The sequence below is a fragment of the Clinocottus analis genome, unplaced genomic scaffold (genome assembly GCF_023055335.1).
Source record: "Clinocottus analis isolate CAN_PGR_092001 unplaced genomic scaffold, fCliAna1.0.p SCAF_9, whole genome shotgun sequence".
Lineage (NCBI taxonomy): Eukaryota > Metazoa > Chordata > Actinopteri > Perciformes > Cottidae > Clinocottus > Clinocottus analis.
The window spans coordinates 19,048,927-19,075,384 of NW_027176251.1; the positions used below are offsets into that span (position 1 = coordinate 19,048,927).

General features: G+C 40.6%; 1 protein-coding gene across 3 annotated transcripts in view; it reads right to left on the reverse strand.

Annotated features, from left to right (window-relative positions):
* grik2 (glutamate receptor, ionotropic, kainate 2) overlaps positions 1 to 26,458 on the reverse strand; it is a 231,871-nt gene that overhangs the window by 49,244 nt on the left and 156,169 nt on the right. For all 3 annotated transcript variants that reach the window (XM_068570047.1, XM_068570048.1, XM_068570049.1), the window contains exons 10-12: positions 14,970 to 15,176; positions 10,350 to 10,573; positions 3,413 to 3,531 (exon numbers count right to left, since the gene is read on the reverse strand). In XM_068570047.1, coding sequence (XP_068426148.1) covers positions 3,413 to 3,531; positions 10,350 to 10,573; positions 14,970 to 15,176 — 550 coding nt within the window. The remainder of the gene's footprint in view (positions 1 to 3,412; positions 3,532 to 10,349; positions 10,574 to 14,969; positions 15,177 to 26,458) is intronic.

Consider the following 26,458-nt stretch of genomic DNA (forward strand, 5'->3'; position numbering starts at 1 on the left):
GCTGGGATTTTGCACATTCACTCAGAGGGAAAGCTGATAAGGAGCCGAAGAGATAGGAGGTTAAGAACTCCCTTTGTGAGAGACTCACTTTTCATCAAACTTCTTTCTCGCTGTCCCCCGAGTGAGCTGTCTAATAAAGAGAGCGTGCAGAGAAAGACATGTCAGCCAACTGCAGCTCCAGCCCACCGTTATTGATACCGCTATAAAGAGGGAGGGGCAGACTGAGGGGGCGGTTCTTCCCTCATCAGGTTTCTGGAAATGATCTCATTGGTAAACTTACCTCAAGCGATAACAATAACTGTATTCACTCTATTGACTCCAAAATCATGAAAATAACAATAATTGTTCTGTAGTTAATTAATACGATTGTGTCTTTCCACAAGTAGCTGAACAGTGAGCATGTTAATATGCTCAAAGACACGACACCTACTCTTCTCTAGCACTTTAAATATGGGGTGTTGAATTCATATCATCATGTAGTTTTAGTGTAGAATACTCGCAGGGACCTCTGCATTATCGCTCTCTGCATATGTGAAGTCTTAATGTTCACATCAGCAGTGGGTTCAGTAAACTGGGTCTGCAGTTCATTTGTCACACACACACACACACACACACACACACACACACACACACACACACACGCGCACACGCGCACACACACACACACACACACACACACACACACACACACACACACACACACACACACACACACACACACACACTAGCTATTGTATGCTCTGGAGCTTGTCTCGTTCCGTCTTTACCACTCTGTGTGTGTTTTCTTGTGTCTTTCTGTTCTGAAAAGTCTTTTTGGCTCAGTGCAAAATAAATCTTCAAAACAAAACTTATTCGGCCAAATAAACTGATGTCGACGTTGATGTTTGTTCAAAATTCAAAATGCATTTAAATGAATAACTGTATGAAGTAGAAAATAGAAATTGAAGAAATATGATGTGTCGGATTAATCTCTTCCAAGATTTTATATATATATATGTGTGTGAATCACACGCATCTAGCACACAACTAAAATGATGTTGGGATAGATCTTACATTCACAACTATTTTATTTAGCTTATGCATTTTGAGGTCATAGCGCTATAATTATTATCTAAAAGAATTAGGAATACATTTAATGAAGTTAATATGCTAATCTCACAGAGGGCCCTCAAAAGACTACAGCTGGCCCTGATTTGAACAACAAAACAATGACTTTAGTGTCTAGCATCATTTCAAACATAAGTTAAGCCTCCAGATAACATTGTCTGTTTCACCTCTCATGAGCCACCAGCCATCCACACCGTCAGACTCTGCTCACCCACAGCATCTTATTCACCCAGCACGGAGCACCAGCCACCCACTTTGCCCATTCATAAAACCACAATCAAGAACACAAGTCAAGGAAGCAGGCATGATCACAAACACATATTCATCAGTAGGGTTAGCGGTGGATTCTGCTTGTTCTGTGTTGACCCATGGCCGGCTATCAGGTGCAGGTTGTTTTTTTACAGTGTAACATGTTACCGGCTCCGATCTTCCTTTCCTGTTTTCACCTCAGACACCAGAACAGAAAAGAGGGGGCGACCCGCTCAGAGCGGCGAGTCGACCCGAACAGAGCCTGGTTGGGGCTGACTGTCATGTACCCAAGGTAACGTCGTGACCAAAGAAGCACATCCCACAGTTTTCTGGGGGGCGGGGCAAGCCGCCGGGCAGGGGAGCCTCTCTACAGTGCAGAGCAGCACGGTGCCGTGCAGACACCGCATGTTCCTTCAGTCTAATCCCGCTGCCTTCTGGCCCTCAGCCACATCTTCTCAACTGGTCAACCCTACGCATCCGTTCTGCTGACTCGTCAAACAAACTATATCCAACACGACTCTGTTAGGAGCTAAACTGCATTACATTTACACATATACATACATATATATATATATATATATATATATATATATATATATATATATATATATATATATATATATATATATATATATATATATATATATCAATTCTAAATATATATATATATAGGCCTTAGTTAGCAGTCCTAAACATTTTTGTTTTCTCTGTGTTCATGAAATCCTCACCAACCATCATATTTTGATCTCAAATAATAAATAATTCAAATACTATTAGCATCCTAAGAAATCCAATGAATACAAATCTGTGAGAAATGTTAGTAGCTAATTTGGGGATATTAGTAAGCATGCAGTATAAGTAAGCATGCAACCAGCCAACAAGAGATACGTTATCAGCTGCTAAATCCTGGGAAAGACTCTGCAGACTTAAAGGGTCACTTCATCCAAACTACTTTCTATTCATGCAGATAGTTCTGCTTTTATTTGTTTTAAGTTTTGAGATCTGTCTCTGAGATTTCACCCTCCATCTGTAATACTGTAGATTGAAAAGTGTAATACATCACATAGATATCTTAACATAAAGTCTATAATTATTCCTTAATGAGATGTTTTCCCTTAGAAACACCAATAAGTGGGTAAACCAATATTTTTGTTTAACTATTATTTTAACATTTTCATCAGAGGTTTAATTTCACAATAACTATTAAGTTCATTAAAATATTTAAGTGATTATGGCCATTATTTGGTTTAATATATTCACCTCACAATACTGTGAGCACCATAATAAATATAACTTCAACCTTCTTTAGGCTGAGATGTCAGAGACAGATTTTCAAAAAACAAATCTGCATGGCTCGACCCCGATATGGGAGACATTTTTATTATTATTTCTTGTACTGCAGATGAAATGGCCCTTTAAAGCAGCTTTGACTCTGGCAACTGGTTTGCACTGTTCATGCTCTCCAGGCCCTACAACCATCACTACTTGCTGTAATATGTTGCATTGTCAATTACGTTGGAGGGAATTCTAATTTAAAAAATGCAATATATCTCCCAATGTGGCATGCATTGCAGAGGACATACACTAGGTATTATTATTAAAGTAATAACATTCCACACTTAGTTTTTTTTCTCAGTCTAAATATGCCAACGAGTTGAGAAGACATGGCATTGATGTGGCAGAAGAAAACTAAACTAAACAGGCAGGGGAAGCTGCTGACTTCACATTCTCATTCAGTCTCACCCATTTGATCCATTTCAGGTATTCTGGGTGGGTTCACTTACCTGTTCAGATGGCCGTTGACAGGTGGGGGAAAGGGAGGGAAGGAGTCAGGGAGCAAGGGGGAAAGGGAGCATGCAGGTACACCACCCTCATTCATTGATCACATCACTCAAATCCCATCCAATCCAGTCCTGCTGGACTCTACCAGTGGAGCATCTAGCATCATGCACAGAGGCCCCCATGCATGGTCACGGGCCTGGTCAAAGAGCAAGGTTGACCCCCAGCAAAAAGTGGGACTTGTGCTAGAAAAAGGGGGGCAGGCAGAGGCGTCTACCTTGCTGCATGAGAGCTCCAACTCCAAACCAGAAACTATTTAGCAGGGTGAAATTGTTTTCCACTACATCCGAGTCAGGGTTGCATGGGTGGGGGTTATACCACTCGTAGGGACTAAACCTGTGACAATTAACAGAGAACACACACATATATATAGATCTGTTTACTGCAGTTGCTTAAAGACACAAGAGCAAACAATACAAGAGACCAAGAGTTGTCATCCTACCTGGGGAGACGGGGAGAGAAAACAAAGGTTACTTAGTCATGTCCAGAGATGAAACACTGCAAATCATGCCTGAGGATACTTTCCCCATCAAGAAGTATTCATGTACATACATCAGGTTAGTATATTATTAACTGTATTAGTAAATTAAGAGTTAATTACATGGATTATTATGACATGATGATTAGGATTTAGTTCCTGAATAATCTATTAGTCAAAATAAAGCCTAAAATATGACTCTCCTGAATATCTTGTGTGTGTTTTTAAATAGCAATAAGATACAATACTCGGGAATTGGGCTCGATTTAACCCCACTCATATTCCAAAGGTGGCTCCTCATGTGGGAGTGCTCATATCAAAGGCAGTTCCCTCAGTAATTTAATCGATGGGGTCTGAAAATAACTCCATTGTCAGCCGAGAAAAGAACTAATAATCCTTATAATCTTAGAGGAGCATTAATATTCAGCAGATCAAGCGGTTCATTCCCATCATGCCCACGCCAGCCCCGACGCTCCCCCTCACTCGACACACTCCTCAAGCAGAGCGATTTCTCATTTATTCATATCAAATAAAAGTGACATTACATTAGTAAAGGTTGATTGGTCTACAATTAAGCATTCTGACCTGATTTGGTTTGTGCTGGAGTTGAGGGGAGAACTGGGGCCCTATCTTGACTCAAGCTGTTTAACAGACACAAGGGTTTGACTAATCAAATTGCAATGCATAATGTAGACTTACTGCGCTGGAAGTCAAAAACGATAACCTCCAGTGGATGTTACATCTGCATAAAGAATAATGCAGATGAAACTGCTACCCGCCGCGTGTCAAGGTTTGGATTGTCCTCTGGTTATAATACACTACTGGGTTGAATACCCTACATGCAGGTCTCTATATGAAGACGTATGGCTGTATTGATAACATGACAGCATCATAACTGTATCCTGTCATTGACTAATGGGCTTTGCCATTATGATGTGGTTAACAGTGGTGTTCCTTCTCACCCCCACAACACTCAGGAGGATATTGTGTAGTGTAGCTCAAGGACCTCTGAATGTCCCTCCTTATTTCTCCTTTAAGAGAATCCTTGGCCTTAAATCAATCTGTCCGCTCACTCAATTTGCCCCAGATTTGCTTGCTTGTCAATTTGCAATGCCAAATTGAGTTCAGCTGAACTGCGACCTTGCCGTGGCAAATGTGACAATGTGACCCAATCCCTTGCACAGAGGTCTCCGGGTGTGTTTCCTCCAATCATGTTGCGAAAAGCCAATTACCGCTCGCCATGAACATGGATGAGCGTAGGTGTCAGCGTTGTGCTGGATCATGGGAGTGGCTGGCTGGACTGTCGCCGCCGCCGCCGCTGGTTGGGTCAGGGACTGCTAAACCAATGCCGCTCACAGGACACAACACAGCTTAGCCCATCTCTCACCGTAGCACTGTTTGGCCTGTTTGCTGTCACTATAATCCAATTACACTGCCCTTACATTATCTCAGATCATCTGTGCTGCAGCGGGAGAAACTTTGAGCAAGGTCAGTGCAGAGATAAAAGCCAGGAATTCACCAGCAGCGCAGAAACAATGTGAGGCTTTTATCTTCCTATGGGGGCAGGGTCACCCAGCAGAAACCTCTAGTGATGCTACGCATGATAACACCAATGTCAGGAGAGATGAATCAACAGTCAGAAATGGTCTGGTTGCTCTGTCACAGGATGATGCACTTTATATGTCCAAACTTAAGCGTTTGACTGATGTTATAAATCTGGTCGTGTTCAATTAAGGACCAGCTCAGTAAGCTTTATCTTTCTGCTGACTGTTGAAGTGTTTGAGATTTTTCTTCACTTTCTGTTTTTTTTCCAGCAAGTTTGACTATTAAAATGGTTTTTGAACAGGTAACGCCAAAAGAGCTCATTCAGAAGCTGCTGCTACGGTCCAAACAAAGATGCAACCAACCAGAAGACTGTCACTCAGGAGTCCGCTGTTTGTGTTCAGCCAACCAAAATGTAGAGATTTTGTATGAACTGTGATACACTGTTTATGGTGTACAACTATGTACACATGGAACATAATGTAGCTTCCTACTTGACACAAAATTATTACATATTTAGTTGAGCAGCATGTATTTTAGAAGGACATATTTCTGTTAAGGGTCCAATCCAATTATAACTGTTAACCCTCTATTGCTTATTAAGGCTCCACACAATACAAACAGGATTTACACACTACGAACATCCTACTTAGAGGTCTGCGAGGGATTCAGAGGAACATTTTAACCACATAACGAGGCTGTGCCTTTAATATGAGCACGTACCAAACCAAAGGCTTCTCCTTATTCAAAGACTGAGAATGGACAGATTACACTTTGATGTGAGAAAAGAAAGACATTGCACACAGAGAAATATTCAAATTTGGAGCAGGACAGACGAGAAATAGATGTCTATATCATGAGTCACAATTCTTTGGATAAACCTCCCGATTGATTATCATCATCTCTGCTTCTGCTTCCCTCATCTTAAAGAAATGCTCTTAATGTGTAGGATGTAGGATGTAGTGAATCATATTCCCCCAAGTGTAACAAGGTGATAATGCACTGGCTTTAGCAGAGGTGGTGTGCTATCTACTTTATTTTTATTTTTTTAAAGCCATTTCATCACCTGTGCCAGAAACAACAATGGTGCTATTGATGTCATTAGAGGGAACATAAAAGCAATAACAACAGGTGACACTGACATCAGTAACTGGAGATATCGGGGCAGGTGGCGGTACAACAGAGTAATCATGTGGTTTTAGCTGTGCACCCATGTGGAATAGGCCTATCCATGGCAGAGAGAGGCTGCTCTAGCTCTAGCTCTGTGTACGTCAGTCCCCGTGTTCAGTCTCCCACACATACAAACAGTCAGTCACACAGTGCAACACAAACACAAGCATACAAAGATAAAATGTGTAATGTGTACACACACATATATCTAAACAGTATATAACTGCACAGTGGAACTAAACCTTGTCGTGTAAAGTATAGCCTGTCAATGTTATGTGCTTGACAGTTTGGTCTCACAAACTTTGGTGAAATGAGTACTTTACATACAAATGATGTGTGTGAACAGAAGGTGAAAGAAATGCATTTCACCCCCATGCAAGGATTAATTAGAGGACATGGGACGAATAAGGCTTTTTATGTTTATAGAATAAGCAGAGAGCGTCCCAAGAATAATGATAGCATCTGTTGGGTTCATGCAAACGAATGTCTGAATGGCTCAACAAAGCACTGGTCATCTATCAACAGCCAACGATTTGGTTAAAAGAAAACGTAGAAAAGTAGTTATTCTCTTAACCAGCTCATTGATGGTTCCCTAACCTGAACTGAGTAACACAACCAGTAACCAAGTGGCTATGTAAACCAAGTTGAACCCTACCTCTAGCAGGGACAAATGAATAAATACATATTTAACCATGATTTAAAAGGTTTTAGAAGCACTGTTCCTGCCATGGAGGCATCAGATCAGAAAACACTAATATGGCAATGCAAATTCACAAATGTTGTCTAGTTTTGGAGACAAAAGGTGAATAAAGTCGTGATAAATGTCTGTACTTGCAATTACTTGTTTCAGTCGCTGTTCTGTTACAGTATCACTGTGGTATCTTAAAAGGCAAATAAGTAGTAACAAGAGTTTGTTTTTCTTATCTTTTGCTAATTGTAATTTGTTTTGTGTGTGGGCGTCTCTGGTTTTCTTTTCATATTGCGCCGACACAATACCGAACCACCATCGACAAACACACCAGAGAAAACAAAGCTTGTCAGTGTTTTTCACTTCGGTAACTATGATCAATATCATATGGTAGCGTCTAAAGTTTTCACATTTAGCTGATCCCATGGTGATTTTAATGAAAAAAATGTCCCTTCTGTTATTTAGCCATGCAGATAGTTTAGGTCCTGAGAAATCTGTCTCTGTATTTTCAAGGATTTGTTCTAGTTAAAATAAGGAAGTTAGCTTCAGTGAAAGGTTTGAACAACTACCTCTATTACCGAGAACAACAAGGAAGGTAAGACATGTGCTTGTTGAATTTCTGGGCTGAGCACCACAAACTAAATCCCATTCATCTCCAATGAATTGGAGCGAAATAACTAAATACAAAACTATCTGTATGGCCACATAGCACAGGGGGAAGAAAGTGGAAAGATATTCCACACTTTAGCTCAACTGCCTGCTCTTTCCTCCAGACTAACCTGATGTCTGACAGTACATTCTAAACATGGATAACTCTTCTCCTTAAGGCGGAGAGACGTAATCTCCACATCTTCTGTTCACAACACGTAATCTGCCTCTTCGACTTCTCATTTCATGAAATTTTGTGAGACTGTTATGTGCTTCAATCTACAGCAAAAAGCATGCAGCTGTAGCCCAGCATGCATTTGTGTGTACAGGAGAGAAAAAAAGGAATAAAGTGAGGGGGGAATTTATACACTTACCCAAACACTTACTTATTATGATAATAAATACAGATAGGTGCATATTCTGAGCCAACTTAGATGACAGTTGCCGCTTTTTATTTTCTCGTGTGATCATATCGCCAGTAACATCGGAAAACACATGTGCGTTAACGGTAAAACTCTCGGGTCGCGGCTGCAAGAGAGCCGACGTCGCCCAAAAGTTTTATAATTAACATGAACTTTTCTCTCTCTCTCTTTTTCTCCACAATGCTTCAAATATGGCAGCCACCAGTAAGAGCCACTAGATCGAATAAGCGAGCCTTCAAAAACCATTGGCCTAGTTTCGTGGCCTAACTCAATGAATTTGTCTGAGCGAAGACAAGAAAACCAGTACAAATATTGTGTTGTGTCATTTCACCAGCCTAAGCGCTCTCTGTGTCAAACTGCGTCACCAAACTAATGTGTACTATTGGTGCTAAACAAAGTAAATAAAAAAACACAGAGCGCTCTGTGTCCATTAAAGATATACTTAGATGTGTAATGTGGTTAGGTCACGTTAGGTCTCATTGACACAAGCAGCACAAAGAAGTAAAACTATTCCTGATTATTTATGAAATGTTTCTATCAAAAGCACTGTTTTATGATAATGTACATTCATATCAGGGCTAGAATCAGTACAGAGTTTGACCCATACTACACCTACCCTCTACAGCATCCATCAGCTGCACGTAGCCCTTATGTGCTATCACTTTCCATTGCCAAGACCCAAGTGCAACTCCAGAACCTTGTACTTCTTCACAAAGGCACACAACAAGCATATTTGGAACAATGTATTTCAACTTTGCAGCACTCCCTGCTCAGGTTAAGTTTCTTTGAACAACTCAAATGCTATTTGAACTTGTGAGGCTCTGATAAACTGCAGCGAGAGACCTGAAATTGCAGGTCACGGCCCCACTTAGGAGAGAAGTTTGTAGTGAAAGTGAAAAAAAAAATATTCCAAGGCAACTAAACAAAATAACCTTGAATGGGAGATGTCATGGGGGTAAAGCATGTAAGAGCCTATGTAAAGATGGACGACGCAGCTCCACTACCTCCCACTGTCGCACTGAAACCAACACATATTGGAAACTGATGCTGCTATTTTGCGCTGGTGACATCCTTTGGTGAGTCTGTGCAGTAGTGATCGCGGGATGGATGTCCCGCCTATACACCCGCCTGACTGACAGGTCCCATTCGCTAATATAGAGTTTATGACATATACTGCTATTTTAGCTTTTCGGGAGCTGGCGTGTCGTTGAGCTTTACCTGGATCTTTAGGAAAAAGACAGATTCTCTTTGTGCTTTGACAACCTGTAGAAAAGTAGTCTGGATATATATATATATAAAAATACATATATATATATATATATATATATATATATATATATATATATATATATATATATATATATATATATATATATATATATGAGCACCAAATAAGTTCAGTCATAGTGTGGATCCTCAGCAAAGGTTACAAAGACTCAGATTTGACTCCTCTTTTTACCACAAAGTGTCCAATCTGCTGCGGCTACAGCTCAAAACCAATACAAAGCTAAACTGGCTCCTCGTAAGGGTGACTACGCTGTAGTAATTGTAGACTGTGAAGCTAAACAAGCAGAAACAAATGAGAGGCTGTCTCTGACTCACAGTTGAAGCAAGGTGAAGGAAACAAGAGAAAAAGAAAAGACAGCATGAACTCGGAGACACTGGGGACAGTGAGGGAAAGGTGGGAGAGGGGCAGCAGTGTTCACACCGAGCTCGACACATCCCACAAACACACACACGTACGCACACATATCCATAGGAGTGCACAACCTTTCTGCCACTCTCAGACATAAACACACAAACCCTCAAACGGCTCTTAGGCCGACAACTTCTCTGTCTGAGGTCTGTGTTCGTGTGTGCATCTGTTTCTTCTACTGATCCCAATGTGAGTAGAAGCAGGCCAGGAGTAACTTCGCAGCCGTGCCAAGTTTGTGAATGTCTAATGGTGGAAAAAGACAATATTCATGTGATCCTTCGTGGTTGAACTGCATTAAACACGTTGCACAGCAATGGCGTTGACTTGTGATAAATGATAATTAGTGTCAGCACTGTCATTGAGCGTTGAGCTTTTACTGTGAGCGAGTCGGTGTGATGTTCCTGTGATTATATGTTGGCCTGTTTTGAGTCGGGGCGAGGCCGAGCGATGGCAGCTAAGCATGTTTCTGACTTGTGTGTGAGGCTGTGATCACAGGGAGTGACATGTTACCTGGCTATGACAAACAGCACACAACTGACACCCAAGTAAGCCAGCAGAATATACATCCAGATATCAGGCGAGAGGGGGTTGAGGAAGGAGAAGACCCCTGGGTTGGTCCCGTTGGGCTTGCGGTACAGTATACTTATACCCAGCGTCATGAAGGGCTTGGAGAAGTCAATGATCTTCTCGCGTGCGTATGTGATGGCGAGGGGAGCCACTGCCAGATCAGCTCTCTGTCAACAGCAAACATAAAAGAGAAGAGAGATAGACCATAAGTCACAGACACAGGAAGTCTTTAGAGGCAATCAAATTAAGAAAACAGGGTCTTTACACACTACAGAGTCTGTCCCAAGGCACTTAGCAAGAAATTTAATGCCCTCTTTCTCTCTCCACCCATCAAGTATACTCCCACTACTAAACTCTCCCTTCTCCCCCTGGAGCCTAAATCAAGGCATTCATTTATTTTCTTTACCTACTTTCTTCTTTTGTTGGGTTGTCTGCGAGCCTATCAAGGTACTATACTTTATACAAGGCATTGTAGGCATATAGGACTGGTCACCAGGGCTTTAGAGGACTAACACAACAAGAACCTACTGATAATTCACCACACACTAATCTGAAAGCAGTTGTTGGACTGTAGAAATGTGGACTATCAGTTTAGACTTGTAAAAACACACTCTCGACTATCATCACATTGTTCTTTATTATGTATAAAGCCAAGTACTTTGGAGGCAGCACATGATGCTTTGGCATTTAGTTATGCAGCGTTCACTTAAACTGTGTTACTCCCAAAAACAGAACAAAATGAAACGACAGGATTTAGCGCAACACACTCCAGCGGCTTATGACTCTTTATTGTTTTCTGTCTAAGCACAAACACAAGCAGCATCAACATGTCATGCCAAAATGTTGCGTCGTGATGTCATGTCAAGAGAGCCCACTTTTCCAAAGAAAAGAAATTGCATCCTGTCTACTGTACCGTGACTACTTCTGAATGGCACGTCTGGTGTGTGCAATAGCATCCAATCATGCAACACTACCCAAAATAGAAGGTGTGTTTTTTTTCTTCTCTTTACTGCTCAATGGTACCATCGCTCAGCAAGATAATAATATTGTGACAACTTTCCTGAAAACCTTTACCAAATGACAGATATTTCAGTAAGAGCTTTTAGGAGCCATTACAAAAAACTATATAGAAATATCCCATTTTCTCCTTGATGGTCTTGTTTACTTGTCTTAGTCATTCAGAGGCGTCAGTATTACAATTAGTTTCATAACCAGTTAAAAGTTAAGTAAAGTGTTTGATGAATGAATAAAAAAAGGATATGCTTGTTAACGTTTAAGTTATTAAGTTACGTCACTAAAGCCAAAGTTGAACATTATTAAGTCAACATTGTCGTGTGTTCACACAGGACACACACAGCTCCTGCTGAAAGTCTGTTTGATTGACCCATCTTCCCCCGTGAGACTTTCTATCACTTTATACTAATTTAATTGCTTAGACCTTCTGATATTGACAGGGATGGGTTTATATTTGAATCGGTTGAAAGCCTGATGCTTCTCAAACATATGCTGAAGGGTGCTTTGGTGCTTCACAATCAGGAGGGGATTGATCGGGCAAAATATCTCTTTAATATATTTTAGTGCTACTGCTACCTGTTTCAAACCACTTCTCATGGATATCATTTATGTTGGTCAGAACACTCATGATCTTCCAGCTTAAAGGAGTGGTTTTGGTCTGCACACTTGTAGCAGTCTGTAAGTAACTAATGCCTTTTCATTTGCCAGAAAATACTTGTGTCATTAACACTGAGGGCACGTTAATGAGGGTGGAGAATCTAGGACAATTACCTTGCTAAGGTTTTTGTTTGTCTTTTTGTGTCACTGTGTATTTACAGTTTTCTACTGCAAGAAATGAACAATCCATAACACAGGTTTTTCAAAAACATGAACTTTTAAGAAGCATGAGAGACTTTGGTACTTAGTTATTCCTTTCATTTTCTCTGTATTTTGGATACATGCCATGAAAAGGCAAAAGCCAAACCGAATACATCATTTTTATGCACCGTTTGGTTGAAAGTGTAATAAATGTAATAACTGATGGCATTATAGTTATGGTTTTTCGTTTAACATTTACATGAGGTCCACCGATACAACCAGAGGAGTCGCCCTCTGATGGTAAGTAGAAAGAATGCAAGTTTAAGACTCTTCCGCATTGTCTTCACATTTTAGGTTTGCACTGCCTTTGTCAAGTTTGAGAGGAGTAATAAAGTTTGCAGTCAAACAACAAAGCCTCCTTGTTGTTTTATTGTCCTTGTAAGTAGAGGTGAACTCAACCCATTCCACACAATTGGTTGATGCCATTATTCACGGTGTGAAAGCTCAGAAAAATCAACCTTGTTCTCAAAAAATAAAATGCCTTTTTCGCACCATTCCATATACACTGAAGTGCATATTATTCACAAGGAGAAGAAGAGAAAAATGCCACTCTGTGGAAAGGTCTCTAGAGTTAATGCTTTGCAAAGGTCCCACCGTAGAAAAAGGTTTGCTTCCATCATTTGACTCATGCAGCTGTTTGCAGCACACACTGCGCGTCAACATTACCTTTCTATAAAGTTATTTATAATATGGCATAATCCTTTCTCTGGCAAGCACAGGAGTCGTGCTCGTATGTGGGACGTGTGCTCTAGAGATACACAGAGGAGATGTATAGAGCCTGCCCGGGAAAACCATGTTTCCATATCTGGGCTGAAAAGCCTGCTGTACTGCTGGCAGTTCATAAATCTTGGGCTGCCTTGCGACTATAAATGCTAAACATCAACAGCAAGGTCAAGTGGTTCATTTCTCAAAGATATATCCTTTTTGTCTCATGAAGGTTGCCATACATCACTTGAGGAGGAATTGACTGCGCTTCCTTCTCACAGCTGTGGTACATAAAAAGTCCAGCAGATACCAAGCATCTCTGAATTCATCCAAACTACCGTACGAGTCTTAGCGTTACCAAGCCGAGACCAAAGATAATTTCGCTTAATTCCTTTGACAGGATGTTTCCAACTTGTTCAGCTCAATTCAGGCTGTCTTCCTCAACTGAACTTCTTCCCTGTGAGTCCACACTCCCCAGTCTTCTGAGGGCCTGTCTCCTGCAATCACCATCTGTCTCAGTCAAGCCCTCTGTGTCCTGTGTGAGAAGTGGGGCAAACCCACGCTGAACATCATCTCGCAAAGGATTGGGCCCTTCAGCCATGACGGCGTCAGACTATATGTCACGGTAGCCAATCACTGCACTGATCAAGAGCAGGAGCGGTTACGGGAGACTTGACCCCTCTCGGGTCAGATATTGACTATTGGCTGTGCGGCGTCTGCTATTTTTCTGCCGTGCAGTTTATCCTAACTGGGACTTTGTTGGAAGTAATGATCTCCACTGTAAGCACATTGTGTGCGCTTTGTGTGAATTTTAATAAGCTCTGTAGGGGAAACAGAATCTATGCATCACTGTACTCTCAGTTCTTACGTCTGCATCCTGCTCATTATATCTGAATGTGTGTCATTTTCAACCAAACATTTAGATGGTAATATATGTTCATATGATGCAGTAAAATGTGTTATAAGGTGCAGCTACTACCGCTGCTGCTACTGCTCCTTGCTTCACACATGCGAACATCAATGTACCAACATACCTTCAGAACAAATGCCACACTAGTTGCTGCAGCTAGCGTTGACAACACTTTTTATTTTTGTGCTGAATTTTCAGTGTTGTTTAATTGAGCTCAAACAGTGCAGCCACAATTTCTTGTGGCAGCATCTGACGCTAGCTCGCTGCTAGCTAACGCGCTGCTAGCTAACGCGCTGCTAATGCGCTGCTAACTGCTGTTAAATTTAGCCACGTGAATATTTAAGCTGCAGGGGTCAAAGTTGAGAAAAAAATTACTGGCTTATAACCCCACATTTTCCGGTAGTTTACACAAATGTCAATGAAAAAATTTATGAAACTCGTGGCAAAAAAGCAGATTTCCTACTGAAGCACATGTGAAAAACAGACACACAACAAGAGAGTGCACTGCAGGTGAACTGCATACAAATGACCTGGAATGAATACATTACTGCAGGATTTTTTCCAATAATTGATTCCATATCTCAATCTAACATCTGCTAGTTTTTGTATAAGCTCCTCCTGTTATCTATACTATGTTTGCACTTCCCTGTATTGGATCAATACAGTTATCATACATTTACATTTTTTGTCAGACCAAATGCAAAGGCTGTAAGTTGAATGTGGTTCTTGAAAAGAAAACTGCTGTAATAGATACTAGACATATCATTTTACCATCACAATACCGTTTATAATAAACATTATTCAGATTTGTGAGCTGAACAAACCAATAAACAGCAGCCAGCATGTGTAAGAATTCTAATTAATTGTATTATTTATATAGTTTATTACAACAATTATATTTTAAGGTCTATACAACATGTATTCCAGTAATTACAATACCCATCTAATTGCCAAATTCCAGCATTTAACTTTATTTGTACAGTGCCATTGTCCTCCAAACTAGAAGTTAACTAGAGTTTGCTGGAATCACATTAATGTTGTCTTCAATACATATGATATGACGTTTAGAGACTCACATGGTCCATGAGCTCCTTGACCATTCCATTCCACTGGCCCGTGTTTTCATCCTGGGCACCGTATCGCCCGTCTTCCACCAGGCGGACCTCGTAAGTGAAGCCCAGGATGTTGGCCAGCTCTCTCAGCAGGTCTATGCAGTAGCCCTCGAAGCGGTCGTTCCCATACAGCGGCTTGTCAGACTTCTTGAACATCACGTACGGCTCCTCCTGTCAGGTGAAATAGGAGAGGAGGGATGAGTCTCTACAACACTTGGCATCTTTTACCCACCGATAAAGCCTATCTGAGAGGGTGTCTGATGTGTGAGATAGGCTTTTCAGCCGCGCGAGCCCAAACACACAGTGCCTCGATGAGTAAAGCACGTGTAAAGCCGCTGTGTTTATGTGTGTGTTAAAGTGTGTGTTTATGTGTGTGTGTGCCAGGAGCCCCGGTCCTGTGATGTGAGGTAGGGTGGGTGCAAAGTGAGGCATGACCATAATAAGAGATAATCCCCCGTATCAATGACTCTGTGCTCCTCTCGGGCTCAGCAGTCTGGCTTCGGGCCCAGGCCCAGCTTTCAGGACACCACACGCTTTGTCAATAAGATAAGCGATGCTGATAGACGGACACAAAAAGAGAGAGCAAGAGGCGGCACATCCCCTCTGTTCGCAGCTGGGGAGATTACTAATGTCTTCTTTCATACTGCTTTTTTTCCTCCCCTCCCGCCTACTGAGCATCTATCTCCTCCACCGTGTCCTTCTTCTCCTCCTCCACGCTTCACTCCCCGTTTCCTCCTCCTCCTCCTCCAGCTTCCTCCCCTCTGTACCTCCGCTTCATGCACCATCTGTCTTTGTTAGCCTTAGACGCTCGTTCTCGCCGCATGCCCCTCATTTCTACGACTCCCTCGACTCTCTCAGACAAATAAATCCCCAGAATATATTGTTAGGCAGGTGTTGTTTGCAATATAACTGTGCCCTGACTGAAACAAAAAGAAGAAGAAAAACCATTAAGATTGCTAACAGCTCTGATGCATTTCACTGGCTGGTGTTTTAACAGGATTTAGACTGTGAGATGTTTGCAGATGGGGAACAACAGTTTGGTCCAGTCACTCGTAGTGGTGGGTCAAACAAACTGCTGTATTTACACTGCATCATGTGTTTGCGTGTAGTGATAGCAGACAGGTGTGGAGGATGATGATTTCACAGCACAGCATTGGGAGGACAGATCACAGGGCAAAACACAGGGAGAACAACATGAGAGCTTTCTTGATACATCTCAGTCCATATGTAAGTATAACATATACAATCATATCTGTATGCAAGTCTGTGTCAATTGTTCTATATATTTGTATGTATTTACTTTTAATATAAAATAAAAAACTTGCATTTGCAGTTTGACATAATGATGATATGAAATGTGTGAAAAGCACATTGAATATGGTATTTGAAGATGAAATCCTATTTTAAATGACATATGTGTTGTCATATCATGTGAATATGCATTACATGTGACATATCCAAGAGCTACAAATGTTTATGTGTGATGTAAAGGTGTGAATATGTGACGTAAGTAAATATGAGTAAGTAACATATTTGAGTAAGAATGATTGAAAAGCCCATGTGGAATATTAAAGCGCTAATGCGAAACATTTGAAATAATACATACATCACATATAAATACCAAAAAAACATATTTATGTTGGGCACCGTATCGCCCATATTTATATTATGTTATAATGATAAGAGTAGTTTACAGCCTTAATGAATCTGTACCTTTTAGTATGGGCGTCAGTGAAATACTTTTTAAGCATTTAATTATGGAGTTAGAGTTCAAATTATAATTTGGTTTTAATGTGGACCGGCATGTCTTTGAGTTTGCGGGATCGGTGGGACCTTTAAAACAGTTGGAGAACATGCAAACAAAAATTGTGTCACAATATTACAGGGAAAAGGCAATGGTGAGGAAAAAGTCAGGACATCACGTCCGTCATTTTTGTTTCACCGTTCCATCGCAACCCTTAAATTATGTCACAACCTTACAGGAAGATGGCAATGGCCGCTGTGGTGAGGAAAATCATATACATTTTGCTCCGGGCTGGTTTTTTTAACTGCTGTCAAATGCTGTTTCATATATAATAATACATGTAAAAAATGTATCTCCAGCAAAAAAGCCAAAGCAAAATTGATGTTTCCTCATGTTAAATATTTAAAAAGCCACATAGAGTATGTCCACAGTGTGTCATGCATCATATAATATAAATATACCATGCATCATATAATATAAATGTACCATATGTATAATGCTGTGAAATTGTAGTACCTGAGACTTTAAACAATGAATTAAACGATGAATGAATAAAGCCCTGTGTGAATTTATCACACATGAATAACAGTTTCACATACGAAATTGTAAACATTTATCACATTAGTTCATAAAGTAGTTAATGGCTTTATATTATTTAAACAGTACTTTTTTTCATCCATAACATTGGAAATAAAAAACAATTCCTGTTTTCAAGAATAATAATCTGGATTATGTTCGGGGTCAATTTGACCCCAGGAAAAACAAACACTATTTCAGAAATTGAGAAGGATTTAATTGTAAAACAGAACATGGACTTCATGAGAACGTCAGTAAGGAACACTTAACATCTTTATTTCCAAAAAAAGATATCTGCCAAAGGATTGGTCCTTGAAACACTAAGTGCTATGTATGCGAATGTGTTTGTGTGAGATAGTAAAACGTCACTAAAATGAGTTTGACGGAATATGAACAGCATATTATCTTTCCTTCAGGACAACAGAAGGTACAAAAAGATATCTCTTTCCAATTTTAGGTCAATCAGTCAGATTTTATGGTGATCTGCTTATTTCGCCGCAAACAAGTATTTTGGATGTATCAGGAGGGTTTTTAAATTATTTTTTTTATATATAAAGGGATATTGAGGTGGTCAACAAACAAACATAAAGTATATGACACTTTAACTGGGGAAACAATATTAATTATATAAATTTTCTGGAAGTTTAAATTGCTGGGGTCAAGGGTAAATTTGAAGTTAACAGGAAGGTTTTAAGACCCAAGTGCACACTATCACTATAGGACCTAGTGAACTCTAGTTATGAAACACACGCACATGCACACGCACACGCATACACACACACACACACACACACACACACACACACACACACACACACACACACACACACACACACACACACTATTGTATTAACGCATCACATGATCAAATAGGACTTCACATTGGACAGCATCTACATACACATTACCTCATCAGTTCTGTATATAGTTTGTGTAAAATAAGTATTTATTTTTGTTATGAATTGATACTGAACATTTTACCCACAAAGTATATTAAAAACTTAAACTTGGAGATGGATTTGTCTTTTCGAGGGAATATCTGGTAAATTACACTAATTTAGTACTGTTTTAATAAAAGTATTTTTTAAAACAAAGACGGACAATCAGATAAATTATCTGAATCACATCATGCCACATTTCCCACGATAAGCCCCAAAACCAGTGGGTATTCCACCGGTAATTAATTTAACCCCCAACAAGACCAAGACCACGGTAGTTTGCTCCATGAATAACCATCAATCAATCAATACTAGAATCATTAAGACCACTGGCAATCAAACGTTCCCGTTGCTGCCTTCCTCTCTAAAATAAACAGGAAATCCGTTCATAACAGAAGCTACAATCTCAACCACGCTGCGACCATCGACGTCATACATGTTCTATCTGGTGTGGCTCATGTGCTGCAACATGATACCAGCTGCAGGACCGCGAGGCTACTGATGTAATGTTGATGAAAGAGCAGAAAGCCCTGTCCACATACAGATCAATACCAGTGTGGCTGCACTGTCAAGACATACAGTACAAACACCAAAACACACAGGTATGTTTGTCCAGTCGGCGAAGATGAACTTAAGTACATAACCTCTCTGCTGGCATTTGAATAGGCACACATACTGTCTGCTGCCTGTTTTCAATGGTATCAGACTGGGTCCAGTGTGTGTGTTGTGCAGACCATGATGTGTATAGTACGTGTATATTACCGGGCTTTTCCCCTGCACATTCGTTGCAACATCTAACAATCCAAGGTAGGTGTGTTTTCCTTTCTTCCCATCGCCATGGTAACTGCCACTGTGGTGATGAGCATGCTCTGTTTCTAAATCCACGCAGGTAGCTTTCCGTAGTGTGTGCAGAAGGACTTCTGCCAATATGAGAGTCAAGGAGGAGGATGAGGAATATCATCTTTTCAAATGTGTTTTTGTCTTTTCATTTTCAGATATGCTTACTTCAGGGCTATTTATCACTGGCTTTTTGAGTCCTGTTTTGAAATGAGTGGGTGAAAAGAGAAGTCTCCGAGCTCAAACTGCCTCCACTGCAACACACCAGACATGAGTTATGTTTGGTTTTTGTTACGTTGGAGCCAAAGTACAAATTGTAAATCAATTAGCTTTCAGGGAGGACATCAATGTTACTGTTTTCTAAAGGAGATTACATTAATGGTTTAATGTGTGTGATTGGTCAGCTTGTGCTCATTGTGTTTCCTCCTGCTGACGGGGAATACGGCACCTTGAAGAACGGCTCTGTAATCTCCAGTTCAGTAACACACACCTCGCGAAGACATCAACACTGCAAATCCTCTGATCAGCGACCCCCCGCTCTCTGCCACGGCGAATGAAAGGACGTGAACAGTCAGTGCACGGCGGTAGTCTCCAATTCAGTAATGAAACAAATAGATAGATAGAGCAGTGGTCCACAACCACCGGGCCGCGGACCGGTACCAGTCCGCGGGTCCCTTGCTACCGGGCCGCAAAGAAAGAATGAATGGAGAAAAAAAAAATCAGGTCAGAAGAAATTTGTATTTTGAAAAAAGACCGGATACATCCGTCTGCACGTAACCTCGAACGTAACCTCTTGATACATGTTATGTGATAGTTACCCCAAAAATGAAACTTAAAGGTCTGTTTTAACTTGGTGTTCTGGATTAAAATCAAAGCAGAGCATCCTTGAGATCACCAAAAAAGCTTTGAAAACCTTGCCTCCATTGTCAACATCCTGTCTTTGTGAAGCAGGTTTAAATTAAGCAGTAGACTGGATATGAAGGTCTAATTTACGGAGTTAACAGGACATAAACACACGTTGGGTGACGTTGTCTCCCATCACACAGATGGGACTGGCTCAGGGCTCCCACTAATTCGGCGTAATGGTGAGTTGTACCTTTATCCACTTTATAATTCCTTCATGCCAGACGTATCATTATATTACGTCATATTTATCGCCCACACCGTGAAGGCCGGTCCGTGGAAATATCATCTGACACGAAACTGGTCCGTGGCGCAAAAAAGGTTGAGGACCACTGAGCGAGAGGATGCCTGGAAGTAACGTCTTTCCTATAAGTGTGGCACACCTTCACCATATGTCACCATGCATAGCTATATCAAACACAATACTGTTGGACCAGGTTTACAGACAACTTCTGTTCTTGAATCTGCTGAAGTTTAGTTGCTCTGTACACAATCATTGGCACAACTGCAATTTTTCTCCTGTTAAGACAGCGAGGAAGCCAAAAGTCATGGTAACACTACTTTTAGTGGTAGGAAGTGCAAATAAATCTCTCTAACCTTTATCCATAAAGATACCACTGATGGATGAAAAGGTGAAAAATAGTTTAATTCACCGGCACCATTCCTGACTGTTGGGTTATTATAAAATAGAGCGCACACATCTGCATGATTCCCAAATGGTATTTTTGTTGAGCTCGTCATCAAAATGACCCTGAAACATTGTACCTGCCGCCTGTGGGTGATGTAAACACCCATTACACTTTGCCTCTGTAATGTGCTCTACGACCTTGCAGAGTACATATACATATACATGTGCATACCTCATATGTGGAGAGGCTTAGACGTAGATGAATATCTCTGCCTTCTTCTGCTCTCTCCCTCAGAGGCCTCTTTGAACATGGTACATTCTGCCTCAGGACCTTTACGTTATTATTTATTCCCCTCCTTACAATTTGACCATTCTCTCCGAGCCTCTATTCGCTGTCATGTTAACTGGCGGAACAACCGTTATCGCGCATGTGGAGCACAAAGAAGCTATTGTGAGCCCATTAGCAGCTTATGACCTCTGACCTTCTGTCAGCAGTGAAAGACTGTAATTATCATAAACCGTCGCCAGGCACATTAACAAAAAGCACCTCTCACTGGCACAGTCAGCAATACCTGCGAGTCTTTGTGGACACTAAAACAGCTCCTCCACATCCATCTGGAAACTGAAAATGGCACATGGAGAGGTTTTTATTCTTGGAGAAGAAGCCATGTTATGGTCTGGGGATTCTGGAAAGTCTATTGCATATGCAAAGCAACAATTAAATATATTTATTTTCTTTTTTTCAAAGGTAACTATCCTTCATGTGTTACCTCCCCCTTTTGTAATTGTTTGCCCAGCCTGGATTTGTTCCACCTGAGTCTATCTCACCTGTGTTTCATGAGGTAATTAGTCCCTTGTGCGTTTAGTCTGTGAGATGAAGAAAATGATAGAAGAGTAGATAACACAAAATGTAGTGTCTGCCATACTGACCCAAATCTGATTATCAGTGAGCTCCAAAGCCTCTTCTGCTCCAATCCCTGGGATTCTGCAATAACTTATGCAGTTTGTTTATTTGGGTTTGATTAAGGCCAACACCGGACCAACAGAGAATCAGCAATGTGTGCCCTTTATGTCTTACGGCCTCAAAAGAGATGCAATTCAAAATGTATATTAATAAAATGTTTGATTCAGGCGGCGTGGTTCTTCATCTGCTATAGACATGCTTTAATCGCAATGGATCGTATCAACCCCGGGACCAGTGACGTACATCATCTGACACATGAGCACATAGCCCGATACATAGCCCGATACGTAGCCTGATACATAACCCGATACGTAGCCTGATACATAACCCGATACGTAGCCTGATACATAACCCGATACATAGCCCGATACATAGCCCGATACATAGCCCGATACATAGCCCGATACGTAGCCCGATACATAGCCCGATACATAGCCCGATACGTAGCCCGATACATAGCCCGATACATAGCCCGATACATAGCCCGATACGTAGCCCGATACATAGCCCGATACGTAGCCCGATACATAGCCCGATACATAGCCTGATACATAACCCGATACATAGCCCGATACATAGCCCGATACATAGCCCGATACATAGCCCGATACATAGCCCGATACGTAGCCCGATACATAGCCCGATACGTAGCCCGATACATAACCCGATACATGGCCCGATACATAGCCGGATACATAGCCCGATACGTAGCCCGATACATAGCCTGATACATAGCCCGATACGTAGCCCGATACATAGCCCGATACGTAGCCCGATACATAGCCCGATACGTAGCCCGATACATAGCCCGATACATGGCCCGATACATAGCCGGATACATAGCCCGATACGTAGCCCGATACATAGCCTGATACATAGCCCGATACGTAGCCCGATACATAGCCCGATACATAGCCCGATACATAGCCCGATACGTAGCCCGATACATGGCCCGATACATAGCCCGATACATAGCCCGATACATGGCCCGATACATAGCCCGATACATAGCCCGATACATAGCCTGATACATAGCCCGATACGTAGCCCTAGCCCGATACGTAGCCCGATACATGGCCTGATACGCTTAAAGGTGAACACTGTCTGTTCCAGTGCCTCCAACGATGATAACATTTTACTTTGCCTTACTTTCAAACTTTCCCTTTCAGAACTTTAACTTTAAATACCACTACTGTGATCAGGTCCTGGAAATTGCATCACATGTTCCCCTTTTTTAAGTGGCCCAATTTTCTGGTTCTACAAAGATACACCCGGTCCCAAAAAGTCACACCAACTTCTCTTTTTGTCTATGTTGCTATTCATAAAGACGCTAACAACTTGTAGTTAGATAGTCATACAATGATAGGCAGTGTATATGTTTTCCTTCATCACATTAATTGTGTTAAATATTCTGTAAGTCACCTTCAAAATATGAAATGAGAAGTGCTTTGATGAAGACCTGATGTTCGTGTTTGATATTCCTATTGATCCTTTTGTTTCTAACGTTTTAAATGTGTTCTAAACTAGACAAGCTCAAATTTATAACTTGCAACCATCTTTTTAATTCGCTAAGGGGCATTTTATATACTTTATCATCCGTATATGAGGTTATTATAAAAAAAGATGAATCTTAAATGAGAAGATTATTTATTGACTTGTAATACATGTATAGCACACATCTTCTAACTATTCTATTCATGAGATACTTTCAGGTCAAGACAATATCCCTGAACATGTCAAGACCTGCTTGAATGAAAATTCACAGGTTGAATCTTCAGATCTTCATCTTCCTAAATTACTCACATGCAGAAGTCAATTCTTGATAAGATTGATGGGTATCGAATGATGGAGGGGCTTTTCCCACTTGACAAACAAAATGTTTCTCAATAAAATGTTTCAAACCATGCTGAAAGACAATTTGATTGATGTTTTGGGACATGTAGTGTTACTATTGTTTAGTTGTATTACTATTGTTTGGTTGTATTACTATTGTTTAGTAAATACAGGTGTATTAACCAATACTATCCTAACAAACACAGACTCACGCTTACGCTCACATGTGCGCGCAAACGCACACACACACACACACACACACGCACATGCGCGCGCGCGTACACACACACACACACACAAAATCACATTTGTCGTTGATAATGTATTGTTATTGTTGTTATTATATATCATATCTTAAAAATACTTTGTCGACATCTTATGTCTTTTCTTTTTGTGTTCTCTCTGATATTGTTACATTTTCATTGAATATAGCTGGAGGCTTTAAATAGGCCCAGTGGGCTTTCTGCCTTTTCTTGTACTCTGATATTATTCATCTATTATTTATGTGTGTGTGTATTCATTTTAATTGTGCAAAAATCAAACAAACTAAACTAAAGTACATTTAAAAGCGTTTTAAAATAGTGAACACCCCAATATACATTTTGCTGTATTTACTTAATTACAAATACGGTCTAACACACCACCCTGAATACACTTACAAACACACACACTTACAAACACACGCACACACACACACACACACACACACACACACACACACACACACACACACACACACACACACCCTCCTGTCTCCTGCAGATTGAGGCCGGTGCATCTTTAATTAAAAAGATAGAGTGAAGGAGAAGCTGAGTATCTCTGTGAAGCAAACCTAATTAAAGCTCCAGCACATCCTCGCTCTGCAGCCTCCTCTCACACACTGAGAATCAAGTCCGTTCCTCTCCAACGACTGAAAAACAATGGATTTATGTGCCTCAGCAAAACAAATGGTGCTGCCTTATTTGAGTCAGTTTTAAACATTTATTTTAGTAATATTGATTCCCTTTCATGAAGTGGCTGTGGAGAACAAAGCCAATCAGCCAGGCGCTCTCAGCAAGTGGTGTGACGTCAGAACCCTGCTGCCCATTGGCTGACACCTGGCAAAGGAACATATTGTGAAATATATTATAATGGGAATAGATGTTTATTACCATTTGCATTACATATTCACTTTTTTTTTACTACTAATGTACTGTTCATGAAATAATATTAAAATAATATGCAGTATCTTTTATATTAATGGTGTTTGTACGGCAGCCTAATGCTGCTACTATTACAATTCATTATTCTATTATATATTGCATACAATAATGTTCTTGTTATAACAAGGAAATGATGAATGATTATGACCAAGATCATTTTCATAATATGACTAGAAGGTCACCTGGCGAGCGCAGACCTCCAAGGCCAATAAGTGAAATATAATGTGTCTAACCCGTGATCCACTCCAGAGTCGAGTGGATGCTCGCCAACACGACACCCCTCCCGTCAATGCAGACCTTCCTTATTAAAACAAACCAAACTGAGAGCATCATTTACTTGGCAGAAGTAATAATGAATTTAGTGCAACAGTTTATTGGACAATAAGTTGCACATTCCTACACAACATTATACAGCTTCAGATCCATATAAAGTGGTGGCTTATGTATTATTTATCTCTAAACTATTTTAAAGTAAACCTGAACAGGTTTCATTCAACTTTAAAAGCTATTTAAAAATATAATTGTGTAGCTAAACAACCATGACAACAGAGACATTTTCTTAACTTTCATGACATGGGGACAATATTTCTTTGGTCTGTTCTGAGGTATTCCCGTTAACATAGTTGGATTACGGTCTGATTACGTCCGACATCGTCAGCTGATGGCAACAGTGGCTCCTGGAGATCTATTAGAAAAGTGCGATGCATCACGCAGGAGATAATCACCGGGATATGTAACAGTAACAACATATGTTTGATGGATTAATGATCCTTTTAAAACCACTTATACATGTCAGTTTGATGTAGTGATTAATGCAACCGGTCCACATCTGTCTTCTTCCTGAACGTGATACATCCTGGAAGGTCTATGGGCTCTGGCACCGGCGTGTTTGCGTTTCCTCTCGTCTCGTCCAAGAACAGTTGCCCTCAATACTGACAGCCAAATGGAAATGAGACTTGATCTGAGACCAGAGGTTGTTTCATTTTTCAGCCAAACATTTTAATCACCGGTTTTACTGTCGCTCACTCTTTCTCTTTTTTTTCTTCTCTTTTTTGAACTTTCAGATGGTTTTAGTCTGGACATGCTGAAGAGAAACGATACAGATTGGTGCTACTTTAGAATTACAAACATTGATTGATAGATTAATAGATTGCAAATACACGTTTTTTCTTCAAGTAAGTGTTTGCAATGTATAGCATACTAAACCCCTGCTGATGAAGACAAACCCATCCTCCAATGTGTTTAGTCTGGAGGTGCTGAAGAGAAAAGATACAGATTGGTGCTACTTTATTAATCTATCAATCAATGTTTGTACTTCTAGATTGCAAATACATTTTTTTTTCCTTCTGATGAAGACAAACCCATCCTCCAGTCCCACTCCACCACCAATATCTCAGTCATTTTACCTTTAACTCACATCTGAAAACAAGTTAAGATGTCTATTTTGGAGGACTCATGACAGCAATAACAGACGCTATATTTGAGGGTCTAATAGAGTAAAGAGAACATGATATGATGTACTTCAAAAATCAAGCACAAAAACAGATATTTCATTGTTAAATGTGAATCCTACGATGAGGCAGCTGCCTCAGCTGCTGGCTTTTTCTCATTTGGCCTTCTTGCTTTGCAACAGAGGAAATGTTCAATCAGATGTACGGTATAATATTGTGCACCACTAACCCTGAGTTTGTCTATTATTTGGTACCTTCGAGCAGTCTAGCAGGTAGCTGTACTGTTCCCCTGCAAGGATGGCTTGTCTCTGAGAGTGGAAGCGGGCCTGCTCCTTGCTCTCTCCAAGACATTACACAGTATATTATCTGCAGCTTCA